Genomic DNA, 19,605 nt, shown 5'->3' on the forward strand with positions numbered 1-19,605 from the left:
TTGGGACTTTAGTGTTATGTCTCAAGCACGCACGGCGTTTTACATTGTGTTCCCCTAGCGTAAGATATCTTACGCAAGTACGAGAGACCTCTCGTAAGAGAACGTACTCGGTTACTAACGTAACCTCGGTTCTCTCTAGAAGAGGGAACGAGTACTTGCGTATCTTGCCGTGCATGCGTCATGTTCTGATTCGCTTCAGCGATGAAAAACTGACCAAACCAGCCTCTCTGGGCCGTATTTATAGCCCTGGCCCCACCCGATTTCGGCGGGACATGACGTAATGGGCGCGAAGCGCCCTCATTGGTTCTGACGTCATGAGGAGCCTCTATCGATAGGCTGGTGCAGTTGCCGCAGAGCAGCCAATGGGCGCGCGAGCTGTCTCGCCCATGTCTGCATGCTGCTGCAATGCGTTTTACATTATTGCAAAATTAAGGATAATTTTTGGCTTCAATATCTCGAGGAAAAGAGGTTTTCCCCTAGCGTAAGATATCTTACGCAAGTACTCGTTCCCTCTTCTAGAGAGAACCGAGGTTACGTTAGTAACCGAGTACGTTTCCTCTCAGTGTGTTCTGAGTGACAGTGTGTGTTATCTCAGTGAGGGTTGTGTGTAGTGTTCTGAGTGACAGTGTGTGTTATCTCAGTGAGGGTTGTGTGTAGTGTTCTGAGTGACAGTGTGTGTTATCTCAGTGAGGGTTGTGTATAGTGTGTTTCCTCTCAGTGTGTTCTGAGTGACAGTGTGTGTTATCTCAGTGAGGGTTGTGTATAGTGTTTGGCTGCACTGAGCCTGTTTTGAGCCGTGTGTTAAGAGTTGTGTTGCTTGGAGTGAGTTTTGCAGGTGATGTGAACTGTTTAGCTCAGCTGACTGTTGGTAGTGCAGACTGTAGTTAGAGTTTTGCACATGTAGCTCCAGTTGTGCTCACTGTCGTTTAGCAATCGGAAAAAACTGTATTTCTTCTCAAAATGGTATTTTGTTTTCAAATGACACACACAAAAAATCAAATGAATAGACATTTATAAGAACAAGTTGAACACTGATGTGCTCAATGTAAAACACTATGATGAATGGAAAACACTTCTTCTCCATTCATCATAATGACTTAGGTCTTTTTTTGTTCAGTGTTACACTTACTACAGACAGTACATACATAAGTGCTGTAAAATATTTGAGAATATTGTTTTTATACTCAGAACACACAAATACATGGTAAAAAAATAACATCCCAACCAACACAAAGTTGTACATACAGTGGTCTACATACAAAACAACAGAAGAATTGACTGTATACAGTTACAGTAAAAAAAAAAAAAAAAAAAAACAATGTTGGCATCCATTGCACCATTGAAGAGCTCACCTGTTGCCCTTTATGCTAAAGCTCTGATTGCTAATTGTATCAATCAAAAAATGTATTTCTACAGCACATTTAAAAACAACACGAGTTGACCAAAGTGCTTTACAGAGTCCACATTACAGTAGCAGTACAGTAATTACAGTACATTACAGTAATTGTAAAACTGTGTGACGGGTGTTTGCCCATGTGATGAGTCAGTGTGCATATTTGAATGGCAGTGTGTTCCTTGTGAAAACAAGAGATTTTCTGCATGAAAATTGTGCCAAAAGCAGAGAATTGTGTGTAGTGTTTTGAAAAAAGTGTGTTTTAGAACTGCAATTTGAGTGTAAAGCAGGAATTGTGCTTGTAGTTTAGCAGAATTGGTTCAGGGGGTTGGTGAATGAGTTACATGTTGTGGTCATTGTGTCTCAAGTACCAGAATTTGTGTGTAAACAATTGAGAAAAACTGTAAAAGGACATACTGTAATTCGAACAAATAATTGAGGGGCTAATCCTGCCTCTCTCTAGCATCAGGCCACAGTCAGCAGTGTTTGAAAGGCACAAGGCTGAAATCTATTCTGTTTTGAATGTGTGGTTCACAGTTTTGACAGCAGTGTGTTAGCATTTGAACAAAGTGCTGTAAATCCACAGTGTTGTGCAGGTTGTGGTTAAAGTCATGGGATAAGTGTGTAGAGTTTTGAAAACTGTGTTCAAGCAATGCAAATCGAACTAGAGTTTGGTCCACATGAACTGCTGCTGTGCAGACTGTAGTTAGAGTTTTGCACATGTGACTCCAGTTGTGCCCACTGTCGTTTAGCAATCGGAAAAAACTGTAACAAATGAGACCTTATTAGGGCTGGGCGATAAAACGGTATCGGTATTTATTTAGCGTTTACCGTTATTAATTTTGTCAACAATAATCAGATCTGATGCTGTAATAATAACGGTGACCTGATCATAATAATAAAGCCTCGTATGAATGAAAGTGTCTAAAGCTGTTTGATTTGGCGGAACATCAAACGTCATCAGTGTGAATGGAGATTTGGCGCCATCTGCTGGACACTCAACACACAACATCAGAACCGAGAAACTTAAAGCCTGAAACAATCATGTACTCTGAACTGTAATGGATTTATTAATAGGATTGAGAGGATTTGGAGGAGCTTTGCAGCACAAGCTGTTTGGAGAGAAGTGTCACTTCAGAAATATTTCCAGTATATGCTTGTTCATCAAGACAATATGGAAGCATATGGGCAGCAATATTCAATTTGAAATGTAATATGCAAAATGGCAATGCATTTCTGTATTTAAATGTACATCTTCCATTACATCTGTGCAACGTTTGGTGCAAAATTATAATGATAATTCAATTATACAATTTATATTTTCCATTTCGTACACTAGTTTTAATATGTACATTGAATACATATTTTAACGCTTTATAAGTTGCAAAATTAAAATTAAAATGTATTACAGAAATGATTAGATATGTTTAACATGTTCAAGCAAAAACTGTAGCAAAATGATCATTTAAATGTTATTTTTCTTAAATGCATTTACACTCAGTTAAGACACTCGCGATTGCATTTTCATTAAATGTCCCGCAATGAATGTAGAAAACTTTTATTTTTGATTACAGGTGATGGCGTCACCAGAAGTGTTGACAGTAGAAGTGTTCTTCAGAGAAACGAGTGTGTGAACTCAGCATGTTTCCTCAATATCTGCAAACATATTATGGTATTTTTATGCTTTATTTACACACAGCACCTTTAATAGAAACAAACTAAAAGTCCATGAAAATGAAACTAAGGCCCTGTGATGGCGTCACCAGCAAAACAAAAACAGGCATTCCAGCACGGAAACACACATTTCAGGGTAAAATAACTGGCTGTAGAAGTGTAGGCTGAAGATTTCCAGGAACTGTGAACTATGGTTATGGGTGTGACTGAACTGAACGAATGAGGAATGAGGAATATGATGGGGCTTCACTTCACCTTATGGGACTGTGTTTAGAGCATGAAGAGAAACAGAGAACTTTCAAATGCTGCTCAGAAATATAGCAAATGCACAGTTTGTGATTTTCACTTCAGTTTTCTAACACATGATGTTTCACTTCTGCATCTGGAGCGAGAAGCAGGTTTTTAAAGTCAGAGCGTCTCTGTTTTCCTCCTGATGGTTCAGGGCAGTTTCTCTCTCAGTGAGCGCGAGGCTGGAGATGTGGACCCTGCAGTGAAGCCATTAAAATCATGTTCTCATCTCTGTGTTACTGCTGAAACTCGGCTCAACGCTTTAGATTCATTTTCTATTTCATTTTGTTTGTTTTTATGGTGGAGAATACAATCACTTGCTCAACCCAACATGAGGACTAATAGAAACATCCCTTAAATCTCAGCACCAAACACCACTAAAATGAGCATGTCATAACGTTCAAGAGGCTGTGAACCCGAATCAGAGAAAATCATCTCATGTGATCCAGCTCACATACGCACTACAACCAACAACTCGATAGATGCTGAAAATATAATATCTAATAGTAGATCCACAATTCCTCTTCATCAGCTTTCGCACATGGACTCATATTCTCCTCGGGCCATTAGGAATTTACTACAACCTTTGGAACGTGAAAATGACATTTAGGTGAATTACAGATTATTATTATTATTTTTTGCTAAAATAATTGTGTACTGTGTAAACAGTGCTGTACTTCCTTATTTATAGTCCTGACTCCCCTAAGGTTATTTCTCTAGGCTAAATGAAGATATGTCTCAGCCATAACTAACACATTGTTTAGACTTGTTTATCATATGCTACCCTTGAGTAGAGACCCTCTGTCTCAGTCATTCATTTGGTCACACATGACTTTTTGTCAAGTCACGAATACAAGCAAGGTCGTACACATACATATATCCATAAGGGTACGTATCAACACATACATATATCCATAAGGGTTAATAACAGTTCTTTGTTCCATCAATGTGTTAGAGGATCATGGGACATCATGCAATCCTCGTGTATTTTATTTCCTTAATCTAATTACCATCATGTTTCTAAGATTACTTGAATATAAGAAAATGCAAACATATAGATCATATTCATTTTCTTCCACAACGCTTTTATCCAAAGCAACTTGCATTGCATTTCAAGGTGGACATTTACATTCTTATCAGTTCTTGCTTTCCCTGGGAATCAAACCCTGACCTTGGCGTTGCAAGTGCCGACGCTCTACTGTTTGAGCTTCAGGAAACACATAATGATGATAAATACAGAAAAGCCTTAACAACAACAGTGCTCGAAAAAACGCTTCAAAAAACTTCAAAAACGTGAATCTGTGAAAACACTGACGGCGTGCACATGTGTATTACGTGTTCAGTCTATAGTTATGCGCGTTTGAATATGTGTGCAGGCGTGTAGTAGTAGTTCTTTACAAATTGATCTCAATAAACTACTTGTCTGGCCTTAAAAATGTATAATTCAGAATTATTTGTCGCTTCCGTATATCAGTGTGAACTGTAATCATCAAGTGTGTGTGAGTGTAAATAAATACACAACAAAGGTGTTACTAAACAGTTCATTAAACATATTTACACAACAGCAAATACAAGAAAACACAAAGAATAAAACAAAACAAAACAATAATATTTAATTAAAGTAAAATAAAGCAATAAGGCCCTTAAGCAGTGATTTACAGTGGATGTAGAACAGCTGAGAGGCGTTGTTAGGCACGACGCGGAGTAAAACCCCCTTAGCTGTTCTACATCCACTGTAAAACACGGCTTAAGGGCCTTATTGCTTATATAAAACAGTTTCTCCATAAAAATATTCATTTTAATATTTATTTTATTCATAAAATAAACACCAGCAAAAAAATATAACGTTATAATGCATTTATTCCTCCGCCATGCAAAGTAGTTCCAAAGAGGTTGCTAAGCAACACACAGCAACAAAGCATCACAAACGGCAGTTGCGCAGTAACACTAATGTAATGCGTAACGCGGTCACAGGTGTGTGTGTGTGTGTGTGTGTGTGTGTGTGTGTGTGTGTGTGTGTGTGTGTGTGTGTGTGTGTGTGTGTGTGTGTGTGTGTGTGTGTGTGTGTGTGTGTGTGTGTGTGTGGAGTAACACTAATGTAATGCGTAACGCGGTCACAGGTGTGTGTGTTTGTGTAGTAATTTACAACGGCTTTGAACATGGCTCAACCAATCAGATTCAAGGACTGGAACTATCCGTTTTTATAACATTAATTAAATCTCCATCAGAAATGACGAATGACACTGAACTCTTGTCAGAGCTCATACGAGTTTGACTAAACATCAGTGTGTGTGAGATTAACAGTCTTTTTCTGTCATTACTGCTTATGTGTGTGTCACCACTGAATCCGGTTGAGTTTCTCCACTGGCTCCAGTCTCCTGATCTTCATTCTTCATGAGAGCTTTCATTTCATGTGATTCTGAGTTGTGGTCTGATCCAGTGGCTGGAGGTTCACCAGATCCAGCTTCAGTCTGTGTTCAGGACAGGACATGTACTTTAAACAATGGGACATCAGCTTAACATGAAGTAAACAGTCTCAGGTCTCAGACTGAGGCTTGATAAGGACGCTCACCTGAGGACTCTGATTCTGCTCTGATCCGGTGTCTGGAGTCTGAATCCCTGTGTGTTCAGAGCAAAGCCAGTAGAGACAGTCAGTGGATTATTTAGAAAGTGTTAAAGCACACATGATGTGGAAGCTTAATTCTGTCTTAAAATATTATAAAATCATCCCTTTCTGGACCAAAGTACATAACTTCCTACAAGAGCTCCTTAAGTTGCAGTTTAGTTTCTCTTATGAACTGTATCTGTTATCTATCGGAGAGGAGACAATGTTAGACTCTCATGCTAAACACATTTATCTGACAAAGAAATGTATTATTGCTATTGTGGTCATCCCTTCAGGTACCTTCTTTCAAAACGTGGATGTCTCAAGTGTCTGCATCACTATGACGTATGACACAAGTCAATAGTGTAAAGACTTCTGGCAGATATGAACACCTCACTGTGTCAGTAACCTCTCCTGACTGTCGATACTCTACTGTGTATATCTACTCTTCTGCCTGACATTATACTATTTGTTTATGTATTTCTTTTTCTCCCTTTTTTCCCCCTTATTGTATGCTTGAAGCTGTATTAATATGCTTTTGGACACTGGAGTAACTTGTAAAAAAAATTTTTATATAAAAGATGTATTATTTTAAACAATTTGATTAAATGTCACATGTTAAATAAAATGTATATTCACAATATAACCACTTTTATCTGTGTTATAAAATGTAATGTTGTTCCCATTACATCCCAGGATACCTCTTTGATGATATGGAGGGAACATGCAGATTTTGTTGCACATAAAACCTCTCAAACTCAATTAAATATGTATTTTAAAACAAAACTGACACTTTAAGCAGTGCAGAAACTGTTTTCGTCCTACAGAATACACATAAGCAAACATTTTATGATATATTGACATTTAATGTTTATTTTCCATGCCGTCTCTGGTCCTTTAACTCAACCTGTACGTTTGGTATGACACTCTTATATTGTAACTCTCCGTTTAACTGATTGTCTGACATGATAGTACTTGAGGTTTATACTTACAGGGTGCAGATACTAATGAAATCAGCAGGAGTAAGAGACAGAGACATTCAGAGGGAAACACGATGATCCTCAGATCTCCTATTGCACCTTTACCATTAACTGAGACAGAACAGAGGAAACATTCATATCTCAACATTTAGACAACAGTGTAACAATACAAACTATCAGTTATTAGCCATATTCATGTTTTAGTGTGGTGTAATTCCTCCACATATAATGCCGGTGTATTATTCTCTGAAACTATGAGCACTGCATTTGTTTATTTGCCTCTTTATGATGAACGGCTTGTTGTGTCCATCATTTGTAAAAGTCACTTCTGATAAAAGTGTCTGCTTAGTGAATAAATGTAAATATTAATTAAAATAAGAATGTTGATCAGAATATTTCTTCCTCGAGGTGAACTATATTGGATTATGGAATAATTTTAACTGAAGATAAATGAGATATAATACAGTATTGTTCGACTCGCCTGTTTTCAGTGTGAGTTCTGTCATCAGCGCGACAGAGTTCAGAAACACCAGAACAACTGATCCCAACAGGTGCACAGGAACAAAAGCTGGAAAAGCTGTAGGTTTGATTAATACACTTCATTATCATCAAATTAAGAAAACACTAAACACTCTACAAATACACAGAAGTAAACTTAAGTAGAAATGTGAATGAACAACCATAGTTTGATCTGTTGTTTAATACTTGTGTAATCTCAACATACAGTAAATGTAATATCTTTCTGATGATTGTGTTTCTTAAATCTGTTCAGAGACTGATAGTCTTGAGGCCTTCCCTCTTCTGCTCTTCTGAGACTGACTGACTGAAAATACACTGTCTTTTGATAGAATTTATATTTTCGTTTATTTTTTTACAAGATGTCTTTTCTTTTATTGCTTTATTGACAGCATTTACCTAACTGTTAATTACTAGACTAATTATCATTTATCTAGATAGGAGTAAGATACAACTGCTTCATGAAGCTAAGAAATTGTCCAAAAAAAAAAAAAATGACCATCTTGGGGAAAAAAGTGATTTTGCATCAATCACAAGGTTATTTGCCCAATATGAGGGGGGTGAATACTTTCCATGCACACCTTATAACATGTTTTTCAAAATAGTTTATAACTAACATTATAAATGAACCAGATGCTTAAACTTTCGTAAGGACAACAAAGGGGAGGTTGAAGACAATAAACTAGAGCTGATAGAACAACATCAAGAAGATGATCAGTATGGTACCCGTATCCTCGAATGACCGGTGAAAGATCCACACTGTCCAGAGTAACTGAAGAAACCCAATCACACAGGCCCAACCAGCACCATCTGTACATGAGATATTAAAAGAAAAATATCACCTTCATAACTGTCAGATCACAAATAGGAAAAACAGTTTAGCATAAATACAGCTTTCAAGATATAATGTACATGTTATGTTGGTTTTTCAGTCTAGAGACTCTTATTTAGCTCTTATTTGTGTTCCATGGATTGTGTTTCCTCATCCTGTGTTTGAGTTTATCACCATAGCAACTGATTATTAGTTGCTCATTATCTTATGACCCTGTACAGTATTTATACTGTATATGTATTTATGTATGTTTGTTTTGTGTGTTTTTGTTTAGTTTAGTTATTAAAGATGACTGTATTATTCTGTGATAATGAGCTATACTAAAATGTTTCTATTCTTAAGATATTTAGAAATATGATCAAACCGTTCTCTTTTTCCAGAGCCATGATGTAGAAATAGACCATAACAGCATTCATAAATAACATCAACATTATCCACACTGATCTCCTGACCAGAGGGGAACCTGGAAAACATAAGTGATTAATACAAATGTGTTTAATATTTTATATTTGTGCCTGACTGAACAAAAAGGCCAAACACATGATCATCAGAGAAACATCTGAGAACAGATTATCATGACTGAAATCACTGAAGACCTGGAGGATTCATTTCTCCTGAAGATTACAATATTCATATTCAAATATCTTATTCAACTCATTTAAAAAAAAAAAAGTCAGTTTAATGTAATATACGTTGAAATGACTTAAACATCCAAGCTGATTGTACTTAAAACTATAAGGCTTACATGTACTATCTAAGTAGGGGAGAACCGGGAACGAAAGCGGTTTTCTCAGAGCCCTGACTATATCAGCACTTCAAGCTATGACGGCACATTCAGTACGCAACCCGTGACAGAGATGCCAAATATCACGAGATTTTGTCATTGTTTCCCGCGGTTAGGTCCGGAAAGCAGTTTTCGAGTATGGTATCTACAGGTTATTAAGTGCTGTAATACATCCTGAAGTTTGCCTTGTCAGAGTTTTTCAGTATAAAAGTAAATCGGGTTTAAATGTCAGGAGTTCCTGTCGGGATGAAAGTAACACTTGTTACTTTTGTCCCTCTACACAGTGAAAACAAGTGTTTCTTTTATCCCTCTATAGTGAAAACAAGTGTCTCTTTTATCCCTCTATAGTGAAAACAAGTGTCTCTTTTATCCCTCTATAGTGAAAACAAGGGTCTCTTTTATCCCTCTATAGTGAAAACAAGTGTCTCTTTTATCCCTCTATAGTGAAAACAAGTGTCTCTTTTATCCCTCTATAGTGAAAACAAGTGTTTCTTTTATCCCTCTATAGTGAAAACAAGTGTCTCTTTTATCCCTCTATAGTGAAAACAAGTGTCTCTTTTATCCCTCTATAGTGAAAACAAGTGTCTCTTTTATCCCTCTATAGTGAAAACAAGTGTTTCTTTTATCCCTCTATAGTGAAAACAAGTGTTTCTTTTATCCCTCTATAGTGAAAACAAGTGTCTCTTTTATCCCTCTATAGTGAAAACAAGTGTCTCTTTTATCCCTCTATAGTGAAAACAAGTGTCTCTTTTATCCCTCTATAGTGAAAACAAGTGTTTCTTTTATCCCTCTATAGTGAAAACAAGTGTTTCTTTTATCCCTCTATAGTGAAAACAAGTGTCTCTTTTATCCCTCTATAGTGAAAACAAGTGTCTCTTTTATCCCTCTATAGTGAAAACAAGTGTCTCTTTTATCCCTCTATAGTGAAAACAAGTGTTTCTTTTATCCCTCTATAGTGAAAACAAGTGTCTCTTTTGTCCCTCTACAGCAGGGATTCCCAAAGTGTGGTACGCGCACCCCCAGGGGAAAAATGCGCGAGAGGAAAAATGTAATGGCGGTCTGGTTTTTTTAAGTGGGATTTTTCCACACAATAAAAAAACATGAACAGTAAACATTTCCTTTGTAAATTCCTTTTCCTTTTATTTTAAATAAGAAACTATAATTTATTAGTTTTTGATAAAACAAATACATATGAAATGCACAACGACACACCTAAAGTCGCTCACGCACATACAAGCAAACTCTACACACACGAGACGCACGGAACTCTCCGCGCACATACTCATATGAGACGCGCGCGCACACACAAACTCTCCACGCACATACTTATATGAAACGCGAGCACACACACACACAAACTCGCGCTCATACACATACTCAATGTGACCCGAGCACACACACACACAAACTCTCTGCGCACATACTCAATGAGACGCGAGCACACACACACAATACCATAAAGATGTGGAAAAGTCGATCAAAAGTGTGGCTACATTTCTCCAGGCTCGATGCCAACAGCGTGCGATGCAGTAGGCCTATGTGCGGTAAAATAATTGCTGCAAAGACCAGTACCACGACAGATATGATGAAGCCCTTGACAGTGCACGGAGTAAACATAAGAGCAGAAAGTTGCTCCGTCTTCGACTGGTAAATGAAGATATACCTTTGTTGATCAGTCTGATAGTGTTTATATTGCAATAATGACCAACTGAATGTACACTGCCGTTCGAAAATGTGTTGGTTAGTCAGAATTTTTTTCAGTAAGGATGCATTAAAGTGATCAAAAGTGACCTTAAAACATGTCACATGTGTAATGTTACAAAATATTTCGTTTTTAAATCAAATAAAATTACGCGGCTGAAAATAACCGTGCTTTCTGTTACTGAGCCTGTGTCTGTCACTCGTCCTCTTAAAAGTGGAAGCTTGTGCGTAGCTTTGTTGCATTATATTGAAACTTTGTTGATGTTGTTATTGTCATGCGTGTTCTGGTTATTTGCGCATGATTAAGCATGAGTCTTTATATGGCGATAAAACAAAGCTTTGTTGCGTTATTTTTTTGAAGTGGGGATTGGGGGTGCGCCAACCCGGTTGGGACATAGTAGGGGGTGCGCAGGAAAAAAAGTTTGGGAACCGCTGCTCTACAGTGAAAACAAGTGTCTCTTTTGTCCCTCTATAGTGAAAACAAGTGTCTCTTTTGTCCCTCTATAGTGAAAACAAGTGTCTCTTTTATCCCTCTATAGTGAAAACAAGTGTTTCTTTTGTCCCACTGCTAATGTGGTGACCTTCTGTGTGTTGCAGCATTCATTAAAACATGTTTGTGTCATATTATACCAACAGAATATGGCAAGAGTGAGGGTCAGAAAGGCAGATAGAGGTCTGATTCAGCCAGATGTTTATGAGAGGGCGTTTAAAGCTGATTTCTGTCTCACCATTTGTTTCACTCAATCTGTTTCCATTTACCCTAGTCACATTTAGGTTTTAGCCATACCTTATATCTTTCCCACCTCCAACTATGAATTAGCAGGGTTTCCATCCAGATGTTTTTATGCATATTTTAAATGTATGCATAAAAACAGCTGGATGGAAACATGACTATTGTTACATTATGTTGATAATTTATATTATGCTCATTTAATTTATTTTTTATATTTTTCATACTGTTGAAAAAACATTTTATAAGATGGACTGACATTGCCAATAAAAAACATTGTACTGTTGGGTTACTTTTGAAACATTTGATGAAACTGAAATTAAATGAAAATGTAATTTAATCATTTTTTTGCAAAGATAAAGGCCAAAATATGTTTGCAGTTACATTAACAAGGTGATACTCAGGTATATTTAGGCTAATAAAGAAAACAAAAAAACATGAGTAACACAAAAAAGCTAGCGTGTATATTGTTGTGTTCGTCCCAACTGACGGGGTTGAAAGTAACATGAGCAGTCTTCAGTTCAAAGTGAAATTATACTGAAGTCATTCGACATTTTTTCAAAGTAGCACCTGGTATTGATAGAGCACACTGTGAGTGACTGACCACAGCACACATATATCTCTGTCTAAAACATCATCTTTTCAAAATACGTTTTTCTGAAAAATTTTACTTTCGCCCTTGCTCTCCCCTATGTCATAACTTCATAATGATAGAAGTAATTTATGGATTATTCATAATGTATTGATTGATTCATGTATTTATATCAGGGATCACAAACACTTACAGCCAATCTTTGCCCCACACGTTTTGTCCCAGTTGTAATTTGTCACTGTTGTCAACACACTGCAACAATGATGAATCCTGGAGACAGGAGAGTAATTATGTAATTATGTTAATGAACAGTAGATGCTGTACATTACTGACAGACACACCTACATGTTCACAGCGGATTAGATGAAAAACAAACATATGGAAATCATTCTTAGCTCATCATGTTAATGTCTGATTAAAGACTTAAAGATGCCAGGTACTCTCATCATTTACTCGTCCTAATGCTGTCCCAGATGTTTATGACCTTCTTTCTTCGGGCGAACACAAAGAACGATGTTTAGTCTGTATAATGCAAGTGTTCGAGACCGCTTCCTAAATGTCAGCTCGGGTCTGAAAGATGTGAACCGCTCTGGTTTATCATCTCTCCAGACACAGAATGTAGGGGTTGTCAGCGCTAGCTTCATTAGCCTCCTCCTACAGTGTGAATCAAGTGCCTGCTTATCTTTTCCACATTTTACATAATCATTGTCTTCAGCTCGTCTGCACTTTAGCACAGGTTATATGATCTGATTGATAGTGTCTCTGGTTTAAAGTGACTGAACGACACTTAAAATTAAATGAATAAAGAGTTGCATGCAATCCATTCAATATTGGGACTATTTTACTTTATTTGAATTGTGTTTTCTTCCACTATTCTTCATAAATAGATTACTTTAGTTTATAAAGCTGAACTCACCTCCACTGGCAGATCCAAGTGCGTAAAACAGGAGAATGAATAGTAATGAAGGGAGAATATCAAAGCTAAAGTCAAACAGAACGTCCAATATAGCACTTATCCGTTCACCGAGCTTTCCCATGAATGAGGCCAATACTATAACAAGAAACAAGAAATTAACACACACAAACACACACACACACACACACATATATATATATATATATATTATGTCATAAAATATAAGAATTATGAATGATGACATTTCCCTATGATTTTCAGCCTTTGATTCAATGTAAGCAACACTCACTTTACAAAGAAGCTAACGATGTTTTAATGTTTTACACATTTATTGTCTTCACGAATCTTTAATATGATTATTCCCGATGTGTGACTGATTGTTGTCTGATTTAAGGATACCTTATTAAATTACTGATATGAAATGGATTAAATAATGTATAGAGCCGTGACCTCACTAATGTTACGCTTCACTGACACACACTCTCCTGATGTTATAGTTTTCAGGTCGAGTGTCTGAAACAAACACTGCTAATCTGATTAAACTCTATTTCATCGCACAGACACGTCACTGATGTGTGACTGAATCACAGAGAAACACTTACCACCGATGATAAAGAAGAGCCATGGCAGAAGCATTATCACAAGCAGGACTATTATCATCATCCTATCAAGCTCTGAAAAATTCAGACTTTTTTCCCAGGCTTTTTTAAAAAGAACTGGAAACAAAGGAAGACATAAAAATAATACAACATACAAAACATAATTCTCATGCAACAAATGCCCTTTATCCGAAGCGCCTCACAATACTCTTAATTTGACTGACAGTGTCTGTTCCTGAGTCTGATCCTGTGATCTGCTGCTTATATCACTGCTGTCAACATACCTAGCAGTTGTTCTAAGGTTGCTGTCAGGTGTTTTTTTTTTTTTTTTTTTTAATACCATGTATATAAATGTCCCTATTACCTGACAGATATCACTGAAATCACTGAGAGATCACACCTGTCTCTGTGACAGGCCTAGGCTGCATATTACCCACTCACAAAACTTGAATGCTCCTCTTTTTTGATTGTTTGATTGTGTTTGCGACAGAAGCATGAGGTTAAAGGGGGCTGAGAGCTAGAGATTGCATTGTGTCAATGAATGTCTAACAAAGTATTTCCTGACAAATACAGAGACCTGGTAGCAAAATAACTGCATCTAACCTTGTAATTTCTACTGTTAAGGTCTACATGTAATTGTAAGGAGTAAAATGTATTCCCAAACTGATACTTAAATGGTAAATGTAGTAATGGTAAAACTATTTTACATCCCTCTTCATGATACTGATTGTTGAGTGATATTTGGATTCGCTTACCTGAATAAACAACAGTTGAGAAAAGAAAATATTCTATGTTCAATAGACCTGTGTCGCCTGTAAAACAGAAAATATGTAATTGTTAAAATATCATAAAAAAACACACATTGAAATGAAGTTACTAAACACTTTATTTATTTTAACTGCTTTATTTTTCCATATCAATAACAGAGATTATATGAAAATATTACCATCTTGAAACTATGATTAATTTCCTGATAATAACATGTTTTCTGAAAAACTGACCAACATCAGAAGTGAATCATACCTTTATTATTTGGAACAGCTGAAAACAACATGAGAGGTCTCAGAAAATAAAGAGTGCAACAAGCAACTGTCTCATCCAGAGATCCTGAAACAAAACCAGATATTAAACACAAGAATTTATCGTTATATTACTGTCACAGATAAAAGAGCTGAGGGGTCAGAAATGTCAGCGTCAGTGCTGTAAAGCTGATGGATGTACTGAACTATATAACAGCAAATAGATCTAATGTCAACCTGAACTAAAACACTCACCTTCAGTAACACCCCAGAGGACAAAAGCAATAAATAAAAATAGATTTGGACAAATGACTAGAGACGCCTGAAGATGCATAGCTGAAGGATAGAAAAAATGTTAATCAAACATTTCACAATTTAATTAGCAATTTAACTCATTTCAAGTCATTTGTATACATATAATAATTATAAATACACAATGAAATAGTATAAAAAGACCTTAATGTAAAAGTAAGCTTGACAAACACACCATGATTTTGCGATCTGCAGTAGATCAGACAGCAGAGCAGAAGTGCAGATCCAGATGCAGAGATACAGAGAATCAGCATTATTATGTGGAGAGCAGAGAAACCTGTCAAACACAGAGAATATTTAGTCACATTAATACTGCGGTCAGTTTTCACATGAGCACAGCCAAATCCAGTGTTGTGTGTAACTCATTACAAGTAACTTGAGTTACGTAATCAGATTACTTTTTCAGGTAACTAGTAAAGAAACGCATTACTTTTTCAGTTCAGTTAAAATAAGTAACACTAGCTACTTTTTCACATTTATTGACTGACAGCTGTGTGTGTGTGTGTGTGTGTGTGTGTGTGTGTGTGTGTGTGTGTGTGTGTGTGTGTGTGTGTGCGTGTGAACATGATGGTTATTTTCAGTTCTAGACTAAATGTGAATATACTAATATCATTTGCACAACGAAAACATTCAGTAATAAAAAGCGAAAAATGCAATCTCAGAATCTTAAAATTAACTATATTAAATTACACAAATATACTGTACTTTATGTATTTAATATCACTTTATTAATGTCTCTGCTGCTGACCTTCAATGATCTAATTCAACCATTCTAATAAGCAAAAATGACTTTAGATTAGATTTAGAAAAAAAAGTGTTGAACTTCCTTCTCCTGTCTCCCATTGTTCTTTAATCCAGATTGGATGGTTTATTGAAAGGTGAAAGGTTTGCTTGAGCTGCACCCTCTACTGTACAGGCATACATATTCATTTCCTTCAGCCTGAGGCTTATTCATTTGCCTTTTTTTCTTTACAGCACAGGTGAGAAAAAGTAACGCAAAGGTAATGTAACGCATTACTTTTCATAAAATGTAACGAAGTACCGGTACATTTAATTAGTTACTTTTTTGGGGAGTAACGCAATATTGTAATGCATTCCCCAACACTGGGCAAATTTGTAGTGCCTTTAAACCAGTCTGTGTTGTAATGCTGCATCAAATAAGCTCAAACAAATTAACCTTGATTTTTAATATTTAGAACTTTTTTTGCGTTCACAAAACTGACACATTTTAAGTAATCTGAATTTATCATTTGTTTTAGAGTTTCATTAACTGGAGCTCCCAGGAATTACCCCTAGCATCACTCATTCAACACACAATGTGGAGTGAGTGATAGAAAGGGAACTGGAAACTTAACTGACTTTATACAAAAGTATGTGTTAATTAAATGAAAGTTTAGGTCAAATGGTTGTATGTTTTTTATTTAATTTTGACTCACCCAGTTGCTCCAGCTCTACAGTTGCATTGGCTGAATCTCTTCCAGCAAACACTTCACACATGTAAACCCCTTTATCCTCAGTTCTGATGCTCTTCAGTCTGAGAGAGAAGTTTCCTTTGGGGATTTCAGCAGTGAAGAACTCAACTCTGTCTCGGTATCGCTCATCTGATGATTCTGGAAAAGTCTCGTTGTTTTGGTAGAGCAGAACCAGAATGTCTTCTTCATCTTCATCGGTTTTCTTCCATGAAACCTGTTCAAAGTCTTCAGGTGTGATGTGAGAGTCTACAGAGCAGTTCAGAGTGATGTCTTCACCCACAGATGCAGATATGGACCGATCTGATCCTGAGACTAGCAAACGCTCTGAAAGAACAAACTGTGTAAATATCACATACAATCAAAGTATTTCTGAAGATACATTTCAGTTCAGACTCACCAACATCTTTTATCTGAACCTCAGTCTCTCCAGACTCCTTCTGAGTGTGAACTGTACATGTGTATTCTCCTTTATCTTCAGCTCTCAGATTGTCCAGACGGAGGGAGAAGTTTCCATGTTTAATCTCCTCAGTAAAGAAATGAGCTCTATCCTGATAATCCTGCTGCTGTGCCTCTGGTCGACTCTCACCACCTTCATACAGATGAACTAAAGTCTCTGAGTCTGGTCTTCTCCATTCCACTTCCAGATCCTCCATTAGTAAAGGTTCATCAACATAACAGGGCAGAATCACTGAAGATCCCAGAGGAGCAACCAGAGGACCAGAGGGACCGTGCAATGTGAAACCTAAAACATTAAAGGGATAGTTCACCCAAAAATGATTATTTCATGTTGTTCTAAATGAAAGAAAGTCACACGGATTTTAAACCAACATGGATGAGTAAAATATGACAGAATTATAATTTCTTGGTGTTTTATAAACATTACTCATTTAATAATAAACACTATAGGCAGTCCAGCATAAGATACAGAAATGGTTGCATCTGTTAAACATCTGGAGCAAAATAACACATAACAGGAAGGAAGTTTAAACAAATCCACTCAGATTGAAAAACGAATTGCTGATTTGGGGTAAATGAGAAAGACATGTTTCTTTAGTTGACCAACTCCTATATCCGTAGTCTCCGATAAAAGTAACATACTTGTTGAGTATTAAATATAAGTCCCACTGAATTAAGAAAGAAGCTATAAAATAATAAAACCTCTTTTAACATAATTACTCAATAGAGAAAGTAATGTGAAAGTAATGTCATTTATTTGTATTATTTATTAATGTCCCCACGTAGCTATTGTTATAACACATAGTTTACGTTTAGTGATCAGAGATTATACGACCATAGGCCATTTCCTTCATACGGGCTTTACATAAAAAAATAAAATAAAAATAAATAAAATTAAATAAAAAACTTGTAAATTATACACTCTTAATAAATAAAAAGAAAGAAAGAAGAAATGAATAGAGACGTAAAGTCTATGTTGTAGCCTAGTCTATCTTTTGTATTGTGAATAACACATACCATCAGCGATCATCAGCAGTACTGAGAAACAAACACAATTAGATAGATACATCTTCAAAGGTAAAAAATTACAGCAACAACAAGAAAAACAAAAATAGTCATGTCTGCTCTGATGGTAAAAATGTAATTTTCATCGACGCTCGCTAATGTTCGTGAGCTGTGTCGACAGAGCAACTTTTACTTTCACTTCATTAAACTGCAGTGACGGTCGAGTCATGTCATCAGAAGTATTAACTGAGAGAATTATGCATTAGCCAGCCTACAGCACATTAACTTGACTGAATGAGACTTTAGAACTATCAATTAAAACCAAGCATATTAAACAAAGAGAAAATAATCATCCAGTAGCCTATATCATAGGTGTGTCGTCATAAACGAGCATGGAGAAACTACTATTCCCATGATGCACTGTTCTGCTTATGGGGTGGGGTAATTAAAGAAACAGCAATATCTTTTTCGACAAGTTACATCGTTGGACACATTTCTTTATGTTATGTCGAAGATACTTTGCATTTAGTACTTTTCACCTTGGAGACTGTAAACCGTCTTTATAGCTTTGCAATTTCTCACTGTTGAAACCAGAAGGAATGTTTTGTGGTCTGAATATATATATATAATGGATACAAATGTCTGCTAAATGATTAAATGTAAATACAAATTATAACTAACCAAACAGGAAAAAGAATATCTAAATTTGACTGTTTTTCACAACAACATACAGTCAGTTATCATCAGCATTTCAGCCATTACAATGATCATAAACAGGTCCATTTTCAGTTGAAAATATGATCTTCTATTTGATCATTACCATCTAGTTTTGTATATGATCATACTAGACGAGGGGATTATGTGTTGAGAGGTGTTTTACTTTTATTCTTTTATTTCCGTGTAAGTAAATAAGAGCTCTGTGGAACTAAAACTTAACCAGATGAACCTGTTCTGATTAAGGTGTGGCCATGAAATTACTGATGTTCCCTGCAAAGCAAACATATCAAGAGATTCTTGACTTTGTGACTGAAACTGTTCTGTGGATGTTAATCTTATGAGAAAAATGTTTCACTGCAACAATACGTGTACAGGCTCCTACGTTTTTGTATTTAATTATTTTTTTCAGGTTGGTTATGCCTTTCCACCAGGATTATCCTGTTTGATTTTCTGCTAACAACAAATAACTCAACTAGGTTAAGCAAGTTTTTCAAGATTGAAAATCAGACACGATGCCGCCAACTATTGGAGCTAAACATTTCAAATGATAGTGTTACTAAATGATTTTATTCCTTTATCACCCTTTCCATAACAATCACCAGTGAGAACCATCAGAGGGCACTCCAACCCGGACTACCACACATCCACAGACTCCATTCCTATAATATAAGCTGTGATGAGTAATAGCTATGAGTGCATACAGCTGTTAATAATTAGCCTCATTAGCTCTGCCTATAAAGCCTGGTTCATCCTGTCACTCACTTCAAAGTTTTGTTAGCTGTTCAATTACACTGGATCTCAGAGCATGGTTCTTGGTTTCCCTTTTTTGCCTTTGACCCCTGTTTGTTAGTTTGGATTGTCTTCCTGACTGTGCTTGACCCTTTGCCTGTGTTTAGATTACGATTCTGGATTACTCAAATAGAGCTGCATTTGGATCTCAACCTTAGTGTCCCAGAGCAGTTCGTAACACTTTCATTATTATGGAAGAGATTCACTGATATCTGCATGTGCTTA

The 19,605-nt window shown here is 36.5% G+C and overlaps 2 protein-coding genes across 2 annotated transcripts; both read right to left on the reverse strand.

Moving 5' to 3' along the window:
* Positions 1 to 5,397: 5,397 nt before the first annotated feature.
* LOC309475225 (uncharacterized protein) lies at positions 5,398 to 8,206 on the reverse strand. Its single transcript, XM_082137950.1, has 4 exons — positions 8,183 to 8,206; positions 6,953 to 7,517; positions 5,928 to 5,974; positions 5,398 to 5,826 (listed from the first exon to the last, which is right to left on the reverse strand). Exons 2-4 carry the CDS (start codon positions 7,086 to 7,088, stop codon positions 5,680 to 5,682), a joined length of 330 nt encoding a protein of 109 aa, XP_081994076.1. The 5' UTR covers positions 7,089 to 7,517; positions 8,183 to 8,206; the 3' UTR covers positions 5,398 to 5,679.
* Positions 8,207 to 8,654: 448 nt separating this feature from the next.
* Positions 8,655 to 18,221, reverse strand: LOC309475219 (uncharacterized protein). The gene is made up of 11 exons (XM_082137936.1): positions 17,887 to 18,221; positions 16,811 to 17,155; positions 16,378 to 16,737; positions 15,117 to 15,218; positions 14,885 to 14,965; positions 14,634 to 14,717; positions 14,366 to 14,422; positions 13,614 to 13,727; positions 13,012 to 13,146; positions 12,289 to 12,365; positions 8,655 to 8,751 (listed from the first exon to the last, which is right to left on the reverse strand). The coding sequence occupies exons 1-10, from the start codon at positions 17,936 to 17,938 to the stop codon at positions 12,340 to 12,342; spliced, it is 1,356 nt and encodes a 451-aa protein (XP_081994062.1). The 5' UTR covers positions 17,939 to 18,221; the 3' UTR covers positions 8,655 to 8,751; positions 12,289 to 12,339.
* Positions 18,222 to 19,605: the final 1,384 nt, after the last annotated feature.

Source organism: Leuciscus leuciscus (genome assembly GCF_965113295.1).
Source record: "Leuciscus leuciscus genome assembly, chromosome: 1".
Lineage (NCBI taxonomy): Eukaryota > Metazoa > Chordata > Actinopteri > Cypriniformes > Leuciscidae > Leuciscus > Leuciscus leuciscus.